Source organism: Phaethon lepturus, unplaced genomic scaffold (assembly GCF_000687285.1).
Source record: "Phaethon lepturus isolate BGI_N335 unplaced genomic scaffold, ASM68728v1 scaffold19350, whole genome shotgun sequence".
Lineage (NCBI taxonomy): Eukaryota > Metazoa > Chordata > Aves > Phaethontiformes > Phaethontidae > Phaethon > Phaethon lepturus.
This window is the reverse complement of record NW_010510032.1, coordinates 53,389-72,293: the sequence shown is the minus strand read 5'-3', so window position 1 is coordinate 72,293 and position 18,905 is coordinate 53,389. Positions and strand designations below refer to the sequence as shown.

Below are 18,905 nucleotides of genomic sequence, written 5' to 3'. Positions count from 1 at the left end.
GCCTATTCCAAGTGCTTTCCAGAACTAGCTGCATTACAGAAGGGTTTCTGCCCACGAACATCTCTTACAGGAGTCTTTTTTGTTTTCTCAAGCTATAAAGGATGATAGCAGGATACTCTGAGAACTCAACCAGCAGCTGCAGTCTCAGATAGCTTACTGCTATGGTAAAATTCTTGTTCTTGCCAGAGAGGAGCCCTGTCCTTCTGCCATCTCAGGTCTCTCAGATTAAGACTACAGCTGAAAAGTTTTTTTTTTCATTTTCCAAATCTCCAAGATCAGTCACAGTGAGTCGGCTCTTCATTGTCTCACCGAACCTCTGTTAGTCCCATTACATGCAGCTTTCATGACCACTCCATTTCCCATGGCCCTCTGGAAAGCATTCAACCCCATGAAAAGATGATAAACTGGAAACAGAAAGAGTTATATGGCATCATGAGAGGGAAGAGAGGGGAACAGGAAGGAAGCACATAGGTGTTAAAATGAATGCTGCATGTGGGGACTGAAAGGCTGTCGTCCCATTGGTACCATGATTCTTCGGTACATAAAGGCACCAGAGGCATCTTCCAAACCCCTTTTGTTGCGTTCTCCTACCTGCTTGCTTTTCACCAAATGTGGTTCAAATTTTTCTCTTCTGATGCTGTGCCAGAAGACCATCTTATCTTGATTAAAACACTCTACAACACTTTGAAAACAGATAATCTACATCACATGGTTAGTGCTCTATGTCCACTTTGGAGCCTGAGTTCACTGAAACTGGACTCACATCTCCCTCTCCATTTAGTACAGTGTTAACAATCTGCTGGATCTGTGACAATCCTGAATCCTCCTGTGTTCCCTTTCAGCTACAAAGCTGTACCAGCGAGTTTCAAGCTAGAATAATTACTAGTTATGTCTGCTACTAGCTTGAAAAACAGCAGCAGGTTACTTTCTCCAGGAAAGCTCTCTTAGGCTGCAGCCACCTACAGTCTTTGCTGCTCTGAAAAAGACATCTTTCCTAGCAAAAGATATGCCCAGATAAAGCAACCAGTGTACTGTGCTGTCACCAATTTGTCTGACTATAGTTTTCACATACATTGCTGAATACTTCGTCACTGAAAAAAACAGTTATTTAAAAAGAGAAGACAAACACTGTTATTGTACAGCCTAGTTGAGAGTCCCGTATCTTGAGCTGATTCAGCTTATCTGCCTTTCTATACCTTTGACAAATTTATGTCTTATATCATTTTTTCTCCCCTTCCTCCATATGCCTTACTGCTTTTCCTCCATGTATCTTATCTCCAAATGATGTGTTATTAATCAGCCAAAGACACCCTTCACTGCTAAGTGTTCCTCAACTGATTTTTCATCGGCACAAGTAGTTACTAGTTACAGCATTCCTCCCACATGCTAAAGGCTTGGGGGGGAGGGAGGAGGGATGGCAAGAAGGTTAGAGACTGCCTCACCACATAAATACTATCTGGGACCTTTATACCAACCTGCCAGTTTCCTGTAATGATAACGTTGCTGTTTGTTCTCAACCAGGTACATGGTGGGAGGAAAGTGGGACTGCTCCCTGTCTTATTTTTTAAGTTATTAACCTTCATGCTCTTCCCTTTTTCTGATTAATCTGGCTGGATGCCTGTTCAGTAGTATCTGAAGCTTAATACCTGAAACAATGTGTGTATATACACTGTGCCAGTAAGGCTTGCCCAACAACGCTCATTCTGTCATGTTTTCCCATGCCTTGTGTCAATATCTCATTTTCTATGCAAGCCCCCAGAGCCAGAGGAGGGGAGAGGAAAAAAGAGAGAGGCAGAAAGGGAGGGAGAGGGAAGAAAAAGAGAAGGAGAAAAGTAAGGAAGGAAAAATTACATCTCTTGGGAACATCAGCTGCTGTGAACTCACCCACTCCTGACCATGAAACGAGCTGTGTGCGGGCACAGGTGGGTCCCATTCTCTGTTACTGGAGCACAGCCTAGGAGCACGGTCTAAAAGAAGACTTTCATTGCTGTTCCCTGTTTTCATTGGAGTAAGGCCATCACAAACATTTGCAGGTGGCTTGGCCATAGTCTGACACTAAAATATTTGTGGTTGTGATAAAAATCAGAATATTGCTACAAGATGGTTCTATATAACCTTTAGGGCTTGATCCTGCTCTTACAGAACTAGCTCAATGAGAGTTCTACTCAGCTCTCTCTGCTGGTTTTATTGCTCATTAAAAGGCATATTCCCTGGCACAATTCTCCATGGTAAGGACTCATCTACCCTTTGGGGCAGCTTCAGATGTTTTAAAAAAAGGGGGAACCCAACCCAAAACCACTGATTTGAGCACTTCAGAATGTGGGCTTGTTAAAAAGCTGAACTGTCTCAAGTTTGTAAAGCCAAACCAAAACCATCAAACTTTGCAGAACGCAAACATTTTCTGAATCCATCTGGATCTTTCTTCAGTTGCCCGATATCAAAACCATTGTCCAGTCTGTATTCCTTGTGAATGAGTCTTGGATATCCTTCTAAACATGGTAAGAATTATAAGATGAAGATAAATGGAAATGACAAGATATGTTCTTTGAATAAATAAAACAGGCACCACAGGGAAAAGACTGAAGGAAAAGACAAACAAGGATGCTCGACACTTTGGCAAGTAGATGAAGTCCAAAATGCAGCAATTATCTCCTAGGACACACCATGAACAAAAAACAAAACCTCCTAGGAAGAGGGAAGAATGGGGAACAGAGTACGCTGGAGGTCACACCATAAGTCTCATTCATACACCAACTCACACAGGGACTAAACCGCTGACAATTACCTCCCAATAGAGCAGCTTTAGACTCAGACTTCGGAAACATTTGTGTGATTCAACCACAGGGGAGAATTAAGATATGTCATGACAAAGTTTCCCAAACGAGACACTCATCACTGACTAGGAAATAGGCCCTTTTATCCTCAACCCCTCCAACTTTGGAGATTCTAATCACCATGGCCCCAAACCAACACAAACCTAAAACCTGACTGACAGAGTCTTGCAAAACCGCATGCAGGTTTTTTCTCATTATATAGAAACAATTGTTTGGAAGCCAAGTACAGTCCCATATAAAACACCTCACCACTGAGTATTAAAAGTTGTTTGGGGTTTTTTTTTCATTTTTTTAATTAGAATCATAATTACCACTAGACCTATTAAGTCACAATTTGAACAGGAGCTTAATCATCCTTAACCCAAATAACGGCATTAGCTGTTTTTCTTTCTAAAACTGAAGAAGAAACTATTTCTTCCTCCCTCCCTCTCTCCCAGCTCCCTGTCTTTGAACAGAATGGGACATATATAAGACAAAAACTTTATTGCATTCACAGGCAAACAGTATTGCACGTAAAATCTCAATGAACACTGTGTTTTGTAAATATGTAACATGTACAAAGGCACATCTATCAAATATGTTTACCTTACTCATACTATCAGATTTCTGTATTAAGAAACAAATCCTGAAATAGTAGTAAAAAGGAAGGTTGAGGAGCTTTGCCAAGAGCACAAAATTGGGGCAGCGGATGGAATCCATGTCCTGTGCGTGGCTCGGTAACCCTTACAGAGCAGTCAGTGCCACAGGGCACCCCTGCCACCACGGCACTGGGAGACAGAGAGCCTGTGGTCTACGTCCTCCCGCAGCCACCAGGAATCTTGAAAGACAACTCAAGAATAACTGGATTTTAAGTTTTGAATGCCAGGATTTCACTTTTTGGTTTTACTCTGAAGAGACTGCAAGTTGCTCATCAATTATTTAGACAATGACTGGGGACAGAGACTGCTTTTACACTTATCATATGATGGATGTGACCAAGTTACAAATGACAGATAATGAATCTAGACTGCTGCTTCATTCTCAGTCCATTGATTTATCTTTTTATCCCTGTGTTTTCATGCATAAACCCTCCCAAATTCTCAGAGTTGTGACAAAAAACCTGCACCCTCAAACCATCTGGGGAGTTTCCATATAATTAAAAACAAGTTATTGTGACTTACAACAACCCCATGTTTGCTGGAAGCAACTGAGTGTACAAGACACTTATGTTTTTGTACATGCAGTTCTCCAAACATGAGCACACAATTGGCATTCAAGCCAATACAATAAGCATCCACACTGTCAATCTATGGGAATAAATGTCAATCCATCATCACAGATTGAGCAACTGCTGTTTGGCTGTGCCAAACTCAATTTCTCTTGATGGTCTTTTTATTTTGTCTTCTAGCATTCCTTAATTAAACAGAGTACCTAGGAAATAGCCTAACCCCACTGAGCACCAAGAATTCCCATTGAAGGAAGTGGAAGCACGAGCTTGAGAAACACACTGTCTTTCTTCCCAGGGCAGTTATAGAAACAACACGAACTTTGAATGCAAGCAGATGAAAACAAAATCTGACTGAAAGCACGACTTCCCTGAAAGTACAGCACTCTGCCCCTTTTGAACCAAAGTGCCAGATCTGCAGTAGATGTAGTATCCTGGCCATTCCCCCACAGTCTGCAGGGGTCCTTGCAACATGCTGGATCAAGTGTAAGCTCCATAACCTCAAGACCTGTGAGGACAACATCTGGTCCTGCATGCAGCTGAACCTTAAGAACCATGAGGACAACATCTGGTCCTACATGCAGCTGCTGGAGCCAAAAGACTGGAGAAATGAGAAAATGGAAATGGATTTACCCAATCTGTCGATTTGTGGAAGGTGCTTGTGTAATGACCGAACTGGACTGCGGAGATGGCATGGCTTGTTGAATCACAACACTAGTGTCGTGGTTTGGCATCCTTGTATTTGTCAGCTGGTGAGATCCAGGTCCTGCCATTGCTCCTCCAACTGTGTTATGCATGGAGATATTCTGTGAAAAGAAGGGAAATGGGCAATAGTGGAGGAAAATGAAAAAGAAATAAATGTCTTCTCTTGTTTTTGTGTTCTATAGGAATACAATCAGAAATCTGAAAGTATCAACAATATGAAAATTTACTGGCTTCTAGTAAATCCCAAGTAAATAGATCTTGTTGTAACCAACAACAATAAAGAAATGAAAAATAACTATTTACTTTTACAGGGCAACATAAATGGAAAAATACCCACAAGTTGACTAATCACTCTCCTGTGATTCTGACTCGTGATTTACAATGGGGATATTTAGCACATATTCTCCTAACTGAATGCGATATATATTTTGTTTGAAAATGACTTCTGTGGTGAGTGCATGGCACCTTGATTTACTATATAGATTGTTTACTGTGTACTAGGTCTGTTTAGACTGACAAGCAAATCAAGTTTTATAGTCCCAAAGTAACAAACAGTACACAGTATGTCACAAAACAGCCATTTCTATTAGCCTCCATATATTTTGTAGAGTAATAATATCCCAGAGGTCTAGAATAATAGCACTGTATTTGCACATACATAATCTCTGCTTCAGGTGAGTTGGAGCCCTTAAAAAGTTCTTTTAGAAAAAATAAAAGTTCACAGATAACTCATATCCACAGAGTGAACAAACCACAAGAGACCAGGATACTACTGAGGAAGGAACCCTGGAATAAAACTTCTCTCCTGTTATCCCTACACACACAATACACACTACTGCTAAACCGCAGGGTTTGACTTGGCCCGCATTTGAAAACAAACAAAACTCGCAAGCCAGAGATAACCCACAGTGTCTACATATGAAAAATACGGTAACCTTGAGAGCATTATTCTTCCTATCAGGCATCAACATGTGGATTGTTAGAAGTAAGAGGAAAAGAAACTTTCCATTGTCACCTCATGCTAGGCTGAGGAAAAGGAGAAAAAAACCCACACCTTTACATGCACTCTCTGCCACCAAGATTCATGAAAAGCATCTTCCTGACCACTGCAATACTCAGGATTGAAAACTAAAGTTAAATTTCATTCAGAATTCCAATTTATGAGCCAATTTGTCTAGTAAACACATAAAAAAAACACAGGATAATGATAGATAAAGTTGGTGAGAAAGGAAGCTCAGAGCTCTGCTCAGATGTGCAGGACAGGAGAGGCAGACAACATATTGAATCCCAGACCTAAAAGAAAGATTGTGTTCTGAGCCGAAACAAGAATAAACTCTTTAGATGACATTCTTGTGGAAAAGGAGACAATAATTAGAGGACCCACGCTAAAGACCTTAGCTATCATCCCCCTGTCTCCCAACTCTTACACATTTCAGGTGATTTCCCAGGCTGCTGTGGACACAGGGATCTCTGTTTCTTTTACAGGAGTTGTTCCAGCCTTTCCAAACATATAAAGAGAGAGAGGTGCTGCCTACAGACACATAGTTAGACCACTCACCCAGTATGAAGAAGATGCAGCTCTGAATTCCTGTTGCGGTAAATAATTTACACAGTAAATCAGGTCCAGCAGCAGAACAGCCAGTATTCACTTAGGAGCATGGATTGCAAAAGGAAGCCAGACCAAGGACTTTTAACAGTAATTTTTCATAACCCAGTAGTATGTCATGACCATCAGGCAAAAAGAGACAATAACCTTAGATATATGGAATAACCTTAGATATATGGAATCTTTTCCAAAAGAAGTTGTCCCTCACCTACCACATAAAAATGACCTATAAAAATGACGCTTCTTCAATGGATTAGTGTTTTCTGATAAAAAACTGTTCTGTTAAAAAAAAGTATTAATATATATAGTTCAGGATTCAAAACCACACTGACTTTTTTGATCATTCCAAGATTTTGCAAAACCAGATCTAATAATCTCTCCATCTGCAAGTAAATCTTTTAGCACTATCACTTCCTAAAGCTTCCCCTTTATATTAAATGCATGTGTTTCAATTAAAACCTATCTATGTTATATTGACTTGTCTCAAAGTTCACCCTCGTTTAATTTCTCCTTTAAACTGCCTCCACAGTTGCTGAATCCTTCCAAATATTTCTGCTTGCCTGTTTGCTTTCAGTAGTATGTTTATTAGAGCAAATTTTAAATTGCAAGAGAGGTATACAGTACTTACACCTCTGGGTCCATAGGGGAGCAACAAAGAGAAGCATCTGTCACCCACAATGAGTTTACTCTGCAGAGCTGCACAATTGCCCCCTGCCATTGCCAGCACAGGTCATCTGCCTGCACATGCGTGCCTTGCTTCCAAAGAGGGCCGTCTGCACGAAGCCAGACCATTGGCATGAAACCACCCAGGATTCAGAAAGCCTTTCTCTAGATTACAGACTCCAGACCACAGATTTCCAAGAGCTATGGAACACTGATCTGCTACATGAGAGGATCTTAAAAGGAAACATGGATGGTACCATGAATCCGTGAGGTCTGGGAAGGGACAGGATGTAAATCCATCATGAGCTTCAGACAAGTGGTACCCCAGTAGTTGCCCAAATTTTGACTGGATTTTGTCGTAACGTGGCAGGGCACAACTTAAAGATTTAGTATCAGATTCCTATGCTCCTAGATTCAGTATTGCCATTTTCTTCTCCTTCTCTTTCCTTTTTTCTCCTATACTTCAACACCTCTCTAAGGTACAAATGGTATGAGTTGTGATGGGTATGAAAATTTTGTTTGCATGTAAGACATTGTAATTGCTAGCTTACATGCATAAACTTGTAATGTTGTTTCAAAATTTTAACCACTTCCAATAAACTCTATCTTTTCAGAAAGTAGGCTGAATATGTCATGCATGGAAAGCAAAACCAGAATGAAAACCTGTCAATGCATCCAGATGTCCATTCTTCTCAGCAATGAAAGCACTGCTGTTGGGCAGGAACTGTACCTTTATACTACACTGCCAAGAGAAAGTCTAAGATATCCCAACAAAATGTCAAACTCAGCATGACTCTCACATTCATAAGAAAAGGATTTGGCAATATCAGAATAATTTGCATCACTGAGATGTTTGTGAATTTACAGAGAAGTTCAAGCAAGTTCATACTTAAATGACAATGCCTATGCTTTGAAAGATGGCAGGAAGGTAATGCACAACAGATCTGACATTAAGCCTATCTGATCTAGTCATATGCATCATGACATGCAGAATGACTCTATATCATGAGCACATCAAGACCAGGTTCGTTGCATGTGTAATGCAGACAGTCTTCAGAACTCCCAAAATAGCCTTGCTGTGTCGAGCTCTGCACCTGATTCTGAATGGATCTGGACAGGATATTAGTGAGCTCCTTGCAGACTCAACTTTGGGCCCTTATAGAAACAGGACAAATTCAGCAATGATGGCCGAAACAGAGACCTCCACTTCATAGCTGAATTATTATTTGGCTAAGCTGCTTCCTGCTTTACTTTTAAGGAGTTCTGTGTGCTCTCCCATCAGGGATCCACGAAGAACATCTAACTTTGACTCCCCTTTTCACTCTCCTCCAGCTCTTAAACCAATGGTTAAGATTAATTGCTACTATGTGCTGGGAGCTCCCAACACACCAATTCAGAGAAGGAGTCGACAGGAGTCATGATGCAGACAGAGCTCTCCCTCTGCTTTTATCACTCCCAAGACCTGTCCATACTCCAAGAAGGACGCACACTCAGAGTTTTCTCAGAGATCTTCACAACTGTCCTTCAGCATTAGAAGAGAGAATATGAGCTTATTATTACTATTCTTTTTATTAAACTGAACCTAAATGTTCACACTCACATGCCAGGAGTTGCAGACACAGAAGACATCCCTTGCCCTTAAGATTCATTTAATAGATACTAATTAAGAGAAATTTATTTCCTCTAGGACTAAGTTTCATCCTCACCAAAGTTCCCAGTCATTCCCACTGAAGCAGGAACTAGGATTATAACACTGAAGAACTTTTACAGAAATTATCCCCTTGCCCATGTGCTCATACTGTACTCTCCAGCAGTCATTTAATATTCAAATAAATAAAAAAAACAACAAGCCATATCCACAAACCGCTTTTAAATCAACATGCTCATTCTCAACCTTTCCAGCTGCAAGGGGAAACAGAATAGATCGTCATCAGCTTGACTTCTCCCCAGTTACACTGCATTCCCCATTTTAGCTTCAGACTTTCAAGAAAACATTTGAGCATTTTTCTCCCACATGCAACCATTTAACTTTGGATAGGCAACACGCTTCTTTTTTCTAAAGGCTGAAAACTTCGTGAAGTCATGCTTCCATGTTCTGGTGGAGAGGATTACACATCACTCCACAAGAACACACACCCTGTTGGCAAGCACAGCAGATAAATGACGGCTCCGCAGACACAGGCGAAATACACCCCATGACTGCAGGCAGTCACCATTTCCACTAAACTCCAGTTCTTCCAGAGGAACACCCATCCATGTCACATGGTGCCACCTGTACCACACATCCCCACCTACTGAAGGTGAAGGATGAAGACGGATCCATCCTTTACTATCCATCATATTCTGAGTTTCAGACCAAACTTGCTTGTGGTTTTAAAATAGCAGAGCTAGTTTCTGAACTGAAGCCAGCTTATATTTTCCTCTTATTCTTTTTTAACTGTGAGGTTTAATGAAAATTGCAAATACCAGTTTTATACAAACTGAAGATTCATTCACATTGTTCTGAGTGAGCTTTTAGATCAACAGACCTGTCACCTATAACCAATTGTTCATAAAGATATTTTGCAGACTATTAAATAAATTCTAAAGTCAGAAGGTATTTGCTGTGAAAAAAATGAGAGAAAATACAATTCATCTAAACAAAGACAAAAGCACCATTTTTTTTTGTTTTGTTTTCTGAAAAAAACATTTACCCGTATTTTCCCAAACAGTAGTTTTAACTATTTTTCAAATAACTGAAGACAAAAAGCATCAACTTAAACAAAATTTAAAAACAGAAATCAAATACAGAGCAATATTTTAGTATTTATATAGACTTAATTAATTTTGACATGGAGAAATTGAATTAATTTTAACAAGGAGAAATATTCTAAGCTGTCTCACTTTCAGGCATTTTACAGTTTATGGGGAAAGAAAACATGTATTTCTAATTTAAAGTCTTCCAGAAGGCTCTACAGACAGACAGCACTCAGGGCAACCAAGACACACCTTTAAATGGCAGCTACCTGTGCACTTTTAAGGAGTGTACAGTAGCATCTTGCCCGAGTACAGTGATCATGACTCTACAATACATATAACACACACGAGTGGAAGCCACTGGTGCCACACTACTCCATTGCACATGCTGCTCACACAACCCTCCCCAAAACAACAATTTAGAGACTTGGAAAACATTGTTGTAAAGAAAATTATAGACTAAATGTGGCAAATAATGGTACAGTTCAAAATTATTTTAATCATATATAATCTCCATCAAAATTACTACACCTCTGTGAATTCCCTCCTGACAGAAAGATCATCTCAAAACCAACGTTATCAAGTCTCCCCAGAACCAGCAGCAGCCCATTTATTTTCTCATTATTCAGACCAATGTGTAAGGAAAACACCCTCACACCAGCCCATCTCAGCTGTTTCATCCATAACTAGCGTGCAACATCTGAACTGCCATCAGCACAGAACTAAGCTTGCTGTCCACCCAAGGCCAGGAAACATAGCAGAGGAACTAGGGAAGCAAACGGATATAAAAAATGCATCAGATTACTAATGCAGTTGAAGGATTACAGGAAAAAGAAAGTCCATTAGGAAGATTTACATTTTTACAAAAGAAAAAAGGAAAAAGTTCCATTATGCAAGAGATGTGAGAGAGTAAACGTGGTGGAGACTGAAATGTAATACTTTTTCTTATTTTAAACTGCAACATCTGTACAGCTTGAATGAGAAAAAGCACTAAAGCAGAAAAAAAGGCACAGAAAAAAAAATCCTGGAAAATGCTCTGTAGTAACATTAAGCACAGGGACAAAGCACTAGGAAGATCTTATTGCAGACTGCTAAAATCCATTTAACTCCCTTACTTAGCAAGAGGTATGAAGTCACTGAACAAGGCTGACACGTAAGAATACAGAACTGATGCCAAAGGATCTATTCGTCAAAACATTTCAAAGAAAGGCAAATGCTCACTTAACAGCTACCTGATAAAAATGGCACATTAAAAAAACCAGCAGGCCTGATACATCCCAGAACGCAGAAGGACTCTTCCCTGCCTCCAGGTCCTGTCCAGCAGCTACCCCTGAACCGGACACAGCTAGCTACCCACATGATGCTGGAGGCTCCAAGGGCAGGAACAATCCGAGTATATCTGACTTCTTGAACCCCAGACACCACCACTCCGTCAAATGTTATCAACCTGATCTCCTTAGCAGTAAAAATGTAAAGAAAAATTAAACCCCTTAGTCCAAAATGACAAGTAATGATAGGCAGATGGGGGAAGAAGGGAAACATTGCTCTCACTGAAATCATAAAGCTTTGAATCTGTACTTATCAGTCTCGGCCACTGGTTTCCAATTTTTTGGATCACAGACCTCTGTCAACCCTCTGAATTTCTCACAGAGCACTCTGTGCTCTTATCATAAATTGTGTAATTAAGGCAAGATGGTTCCACAGACCAGCTGCAGATGACTTACCACAGCTATACGACCACCAGCAGTTCACAGACCAGAGTTTAACCACCGACCAAACACTGCTTCAGAGCACCGAGACTGGAATTTCTTGACAACAAAGATAACATTTCTAAAGGTATCTACAGACTTAACTAGCCCAAGTTCTTTTTTTAAAAAGTCTTCAGCCTTTTGGAGCCTTAGTCAACAATTACTGTTAATTAATAGATCAGACTTGTGTACTGGGGCTGGCAGGAGCTTTGTAAACTTTGTAAACTTTTATCCGAAGTTTTATTCTATGTGCTGGAACACGCAGGGAAACTTCCTTTTCGTTTTAAGTTAGGATGAACTGTTCTTAAACGCAGACATGCTGGCTGCTACTGAAGAGGCACAAACCAAAAAAATACCTTCATAAATCATCTTTTTTTTTTCTTTTTATCCTGTTTTCTTTCAATAACTGTTATTATGTTATCAGAAAGACTTCACTGAGCGATGCCAATGAAACCTTAATCTGTTAATCTCCAGCAAACTACATGGTTTCAACAGGACAGGCCTATGAAGTGCTAAGCCAGGTATAAGCCATCTCAAGGCTGCAGCAGTCACCACCATAACTCAAAGTCCGAAGGGCCCATTTAAGCACTACTAATCTTCTTAAGACTGCTGCCTGAAGGGTGAGCACCCTGCACAAAATCACCGCAACACAGCTCGTGCTGGGGGCCAACCTTTGACGTGCCTTTCAGCTTGGCCACTGGCCCTGGGTACCAGAGGCACAGTCACCTCCTTTGGTCTCTCCCTCGCACCTTCTGGGGAAAAGGCACATGAACTTCTTCCAGGGGCAGAAGTTAAGCCTCTCTGCCTGTCCTCCACTTTGGCTGCTGGTTTGAGCAAATGCTCTGACTCCTCTGATACTATGAACAAAATGCAGGAGATTTAGAATTTTTGGTCTTTTATCTTAATTTTTGTGACATGATCTAATTACAGACATTCAGCGGTGCCTCTAATTACCAGTAGAAATGAATACTGAAAGATGACCCTTGTCTTCCACGATTCCCTCCCCTCTTCCCCCACTACCCTCCTCATGCCCTTTTCAGCATGTCTGTCCAGACTATGCTTTTGACATATGAAGCTCTCTTTACATACACAGTAAGTAATATATGGCGCGTACCAGATGTACCCACGATAAACCATTTACTAGGGGAAAGGAAAAAAAGTGATATAAAGGAAATGCAATGAACATATTTTAAAGGAGAAGGAAATTTTGGAAGACTGGGCTCACCAGAGTTTGAAAGGAAATAGCTTCTCTATGGGAAAAGATGACATCAGATTGCATGCTTGTGTCTTGAAGTTTCCTACAGAAATCTCCCATTTTCCTCAGGGTTGCTCATTTCATGCACAACCACTCGCCCAAGATAGCCATTTAAGCAACACAGCACAAAGAGCTGCTTCTGTTCAAATAAACATCAGTAACACTAAGTGTGCACAGCCCCGTTCGGGTCACTCGGGGTGTTTTGCACTGCCAACACCCCACTATGTCCTGCTAACCGGGAGGCTGCAAAACAGGGGGGAGCACGACTGGCTGCCTGGCTCTACCCGGTTCTGTCATACTTTATGCAAAAGCCATAAACTGACTATTTCATTTCTTCCAAGTTGCCTATTGTGACATTTATAAACAGGAACCTGGCAGCATGTCAATGGTGCAAACTGATTTCCTTTCCTAAATACAATTTTAAAAAGCAAATAAACAAGGTTATGCCTGCTAATGAAACATTATATGCCATGCTGGAGCTAGTTTTTCTCAAATGTATTCTCTAGAGCAGATGGAACACCAATAAACACAAAACAACAAACCCTTTTATAAAAAGCATGTTTATAAAAAAATACATTCTCCATAGAACTTTGTCTAAGGAAAAACTGGCTTATATCTGTAATGTTATCTTGGGGACCCAATTACGGTCCCATTAGATTGCTGTAAACAAGGGAGCTTGCCATGAATTTGAAATGGAGAAGGGCTAGTAAAAACCTCGAAAAGAAAGAAAAGAGATTTGCCAGTATACTTACTAGGTGTAATTCCTAGAGGCCTCAGCTGAAATCAAGGCCTTATTGTGCTAAAATCTGTATAGACACATTGATGGACTACACTTGCCCACAAGCCTTAGAGTCCAGAGACAAAGCAAGGAAAGAGGAAGGAAGAAAGAGAAAAAGTGATTTGCGGAGCCAAAAATCAGCAATCAATGGAAGGACTCTTTTCTCCCCATCCAGTGTCCTATCCACTATTTTGCACTGTTCCTGTATCTAATACTTATCTATGAATTCAGAAAACCAGGAAACTTTAAATGTAAAAAAAGGAAAAACAAATAAAAATCAGTATTATAAGTTCTACTCTGAGTTTTTTCCAGCACTATCATTTCATTTCTGTAAATCAGACTGAATGCACGTACAAAGTGGGTACTCAAAGAACCTTCTCAAAGTAGGTGCATGTCAACTTCTGCAGGACAAGCAATTAGACATCCAAAAGCAGCTGCCAGATCTGGAGGCCAGTCAGAGGGTAGTTGAAAACCTGGCTTTCCTTTCTTTATTGTAAGGAGTTTTGTTTTTATCCATCATGAAACAGAAAGCTGGGGAAGGGGGGGCAGGGTGGCGGCAATCCTCCAGGAATTGCTTTAAACAAGCCTTTGATACTGCTAACTGAAGGCACTAGGCTTTTCAACATTATGCAAACCATTTATAATCTGTTAATAGCAAATTCACAGAGACAGCACTTTAGCATTTAAATTTTTTATATTTTATTTAAAGGTTCTTTGAAATTCTCATCATTGATTTCACTGGCATAAGTTATTGGCACCATGCATGAGTTACAGCAATGACTGCTTGACTGCATCCAATGACCAGAACATTTTTTTAGACAGAGCAGTTGGTAAAGGAGAGCAAGGATGGTAGCAACAAAACATCCAGTGATTTTCCATTCAGGCAGTTTCAAGCAGAAAACCAGCAGGCTTAACTTTTCTGCTACGAAGTCAAGTGGAAATGCTGCTACCCTGGTAATAAAATGCATCTCCTAAATATTCTTTTAACCCTAACCCACTGTGGCAGCTAAGTTGGGCCAGGCTGGCTAGTACCATATGGGGACTAAAACAAAATGCTGGGAAATGTCCAGGAGTCAAGCCCAACAGTGGTCTCAAAAAGCATCCAGACAGGTCATCTGCTATATACAAGGGATCACAGGTCTAACCAGCGGAGTGGGTTGGCAAGTGAACTGGTAGGAAGCAAATAGTTTTGATCAGTGCAAATCATACAAGGAACACCAAAGCATCAAGCTGGGATAAAGTCAATTCACCAGACCTCCTGGGAAGTAACCACAAAGGCAAGCATGCAGTTTGCAGCATTCACAATTTTTTCAATCAATTTTAGGCTGATGTTTTGGGAGAGGAGAGCTAGGTTAGCCTAGGTCTTGGACTGAAAGAATCTAGAGAATTTGGTTCATCAGTCAGAAGCAACCAGACAAAATTAATAATCTTTGTAGCCACAAGAGTTAAAAACTTTAGGGTTTAGGAAGCCAGTAAGACTGTGTACATAGAAGGCAAAAAAGTTAAATACACTTCTAGCTAAGAAAAGTTCATTTCCAGCAAGTACAGCAAGGGCTACAGACAAATAGGTATTACAAGAAACTGTTAATGTTCTCTGATTCCCCAAAGATGTTTCTGACACTCTGCAGTCTGGTAAAGAAGAAACACGCTGCCCTTGTCCATCTCTGCCTTGGTTTCAGCAGCTACCTTCTGCAGTGGCAGACAGGCAGGAAAAACAACTGACAAGACTAGAAGAACAAACGTGCTTGAAAGAGAAACCAATAGTGGTCCTCCTGCAAAAAACAGAGTTGACCATCCATTGATGAAGGCATGCAACTTTGGTCTTAAAGCACAGCTTGCCGGGATCACTGAAAGAAGAGCTACTCTTAACAGGAAATAAACCAAGTAAGCAAACTGGTCTGGTGTTGGGAAATATAGCTTCCCAGAACTGGGACAGCAGAAGGGATCAAAAATATAACTCCTTGGACTCCAAAGGTGTTTTGCAGGTCAGGTACACTGGGAACTGCATAGCTGTCCTTTTCCTCACCCTGCTACAGATTTACAGCATGACTTGGAGCAAACTACTTCACATTCTTCTGCCTTACATCTAAAACAGTACAAGTATCTTCAACAGCTATAGAGTGCTAGGAAGTGACAAAAAAATAATATCTTTTAGAGACAACACAGTATACCTAGGAAGGCAATATAATACAGCAGTGACAGAGCAGAAGGTTTTGTGGTAAGAGAACAACTCCCCAGGACATTAGAGTAGCATGCATTTGAATTTCAACCTCACAGAAGTGACAAGACATCATAACCAGCATACTTCAATCAATATATAGAAAAGAGTTATATAATGAATACCATTAGAAGAATAGCAAGACAAAAGAACAGTTCTTTGGTGACTAAAAACATGAGAGCAGAGAAGGACACGTAAATTAGTAAAAACAAAGAACATGCTGAAGTCCAGACAGCATTGCAGGATCTGTTCTTCAGAGAAGGGAGCTCATCATCTGCAGAAAATTGGATCTAATTAAAGCATTCCTAGTTGTACATCTAAATCTGGGCACTAAAAATCACAAGTCCTCTTTGAAGAGTCAGGCTAAAAATCTTACTGAGGTTATATGGTGGTGGTGGAGGGGGTGATTTCTCAATTGTAAAAGCAGGACATGTTTGGCTCAGTTTCTTTTCTGACTGGAGTAACTGGAGAGAACAATGAGCAAGCTGCACTATATTTGATAATGCTACCAGACAATCATCCAGATGTACACGCTTCCAGTCACGCTAATTAAATGCGGTGTGGAGCCATCCTGGGGAAATTACATACTGTTCCTTTAGAGTACCACACGCTTCTGAAATGCCTTGGTGAGGCCTCACTCTACCTGAGGAGCCGCAATGCTCATATTCCTAAGAAATAAACAACCAGTTCTCCTTCAATGCTGGGATCCAGCCAGATGGACAACTTCATACAAAGAGGCAAAACAGAATTCAGGCAATGGAAAGCAGGAGTTTCAGCTGAGCCATGAATGAAACAAGGCAGGCATGAATCCTTGAGGAACAAGCTAGCTGCACGTGGAGAACTGTTCTCTCACTGAGTGCCCTTCTCCACACAGCACCTTTTGCCTACAAAGCGGGGTGTCAGTGAAGTGTTTGCAACCAAAGCAACTCGATACCTGAAAGTTGAGGGACAGAGGCGAGGGTCGGGAACTCCAGTCAGGCACAAGCAGCACCACAATCCCATTCTCAGAAGTAGTTAGCTAATAGGGTATCAGCGTTAAAGAAGAGCATATGATCCTTGAACACAACAACACTGCTCATTTTAAACCCACCTAACTTACAGGTAGGTTGGAAGTTATTACTACACCAGACTCAAAATACAGCTGCTGTGGAGTCCAGGAGTTGCTGTCTGGTTTTTCTTCATCATCATCATCATAAGACCACAGAAAGGACTGTGCTTTAGAAATTCAGTGGATCACACTGTCTAAGCACAAGGAAATAGGTTTTCTGGTAGGATAGTGCTCTGAAGGTGATTCTGTGCATTGTTTAGCCTTGTCTGCCAGTTCTCCAGGAAAATTACACTGGCAACTCCTGGTCACAGACAGTATTTTAAAGACTTAAGCTGAAGAGACTCTGAAAGCCATTTCCCAAACATCTCACAACTGAATACTTGAACTCGTTTCAAATACTTGGCACAAATTGTCAGATTTGAGATCAACAACTAAAAAGTCAGTGTTGTTTGTGACTCAATGCAAGATCTCCTTCAAAACATGGGGCACCATCTCACATTTCTGACACACAGTTGGGAAAGGGTTTGCAAAGTTGAAGCCAGTGAGTCTGGATTGCTAGAACTGGCCCAGAATTTTGCTCAGAGTTTCACACTTTCAGAAGATCCAAACAATAAAGCTGGTAAGTTTGTCTGGATTTACTAATTGTGTCCCGTGTAGTAAGACCAGAAATTTTAATTGTCCCAACAAGATTTATTAGGTATTGGCAAGGATGCGTATGTAAGTTTAGCATTCAGAGAAGTGCTATTAACAGAGAAAGAAAGGGAAAAAAACCAAAAAAAAGATATAAACTCAGTGAAGTTCAAAGGAAAAAAAAAATTGTGTGATAGTATAGAATATTCTTTGTTGTTCTTTTGGATAATTTGCTTCAAGGCAGAAATATGATAGGCTGAATTTTAATAAGATATGGTAAAGAGTCTGTAATGTAGGGAGTCTAAAATTATTATTCTTCTTTCAAAAAGGACAGACAACGTACTACCCTACAATACTTGGTCTGTCTCTTCTTACAGTAAACATTGCTAATGCTCCTGGAGAGGGGCTGACCTTGCCAGCCAATTACATTATGCTAATTTGTCTGTTACTATAACTCCTACAGAGGCATTCACAGCTCAAAGCAGGACAGAGATTTATATTGTCTCTTCCAAGCTGCAGACTATGGATGCTAATCTCTCTCTCCTTCCAGTTACAACTCTACATGGCAATATCTACATGCGGCACCACTGCACATTCAAAGCAGCAGTTATTGCCAGCTTTATTCAACTTAAAAGACAAGCCATGGTCCTACCTTGCCCTTTTAATAACTGTCACTATCTAAAAAAGCATATGCTTGGTAACAGCTGTTTTCCTATGAAAACATACGGTTTCTCATATGCTTTTGAAAACACCACAGGAATGTATTCGTTTGCTAGACGCTCGTGCCATGTCACTACATCAAGCAACAAAATCATCGAAAGGAACTGCAATATGTTTTCTATGTTATACTCATGTATTACAAAAATACGTATTTTTTTAAAGCAACAAAAAAAATCATCCAGCTGAAAAGATTCAATATAAAAATAAGGCTCATAACTTAGGACTTATGGGCACTACAGTATTACTTAAAGATGGGATCAAAACATTGGTCTTCTACAGACATGTAGCAAATAGCATGCTTCATGCAAGCAGTTTACAGTCCGTACTGCATCATGAAAAAACCTCATCAGATGTGGCTCTGGAATGATCAGAAGCTTCCTTAATGTCTTTCTGTTGAGATGATATACAGAGTATCAAAAACAACTGAGTCGCAGCAGTTTATAATATACCTGTGTCCATCAAGTAAACCACAGTAACTGACCTTTACATGCTTTTCTCCACCCCTCCCTAGAATTTAGGGCAAACTAAGGTATTCACATGGCCAGCTGCATGTCAGAGGAGATAAAAAGAAGCTAACTTGTTGGGCTACTTCAATTCAGGTGTGTTCAGTCTTGGGCCAGGCTAAACTGAAAACTAAGTATTTTGGTAAATAAGAGTTCCAGCTCTGGTTTTGAAACCAATTCCAACACCAACTGACACAAAAATGCAGAAAGTTTTCAAAGTGTTAAAAAGACAGTTAGGGAAGTTAACAGTTCAGCAG

General features: G+C 40.4%; 1 protein-coding gene across 1 annotated transcript in view; it reads right to left on the bottom strand.

Moving 5' to 3' along the window:
- Positions 1–4,671: 4,671 nt before the first annotated feature.
- LOC104627340 (cyclic AMP-responsive element-binding protein 5-like) overlaps positions 4,672–18,905 on the bottom strand; it is a gene marked incomplete at both ends in the record, with an annotated part of 43,023 nt that continues 28,789 nt past the window's right edge. Inside the window, one exon of the mRNA XM_010295561.1 lies at positions 4,672–4,844. Within this exon, the coding sequence (XP_010293863.1) occupies positions 4,672–4,844 (173 nt within the window). The remainder of the gene's footprint in view (positions 4,845–18,905) is intronic.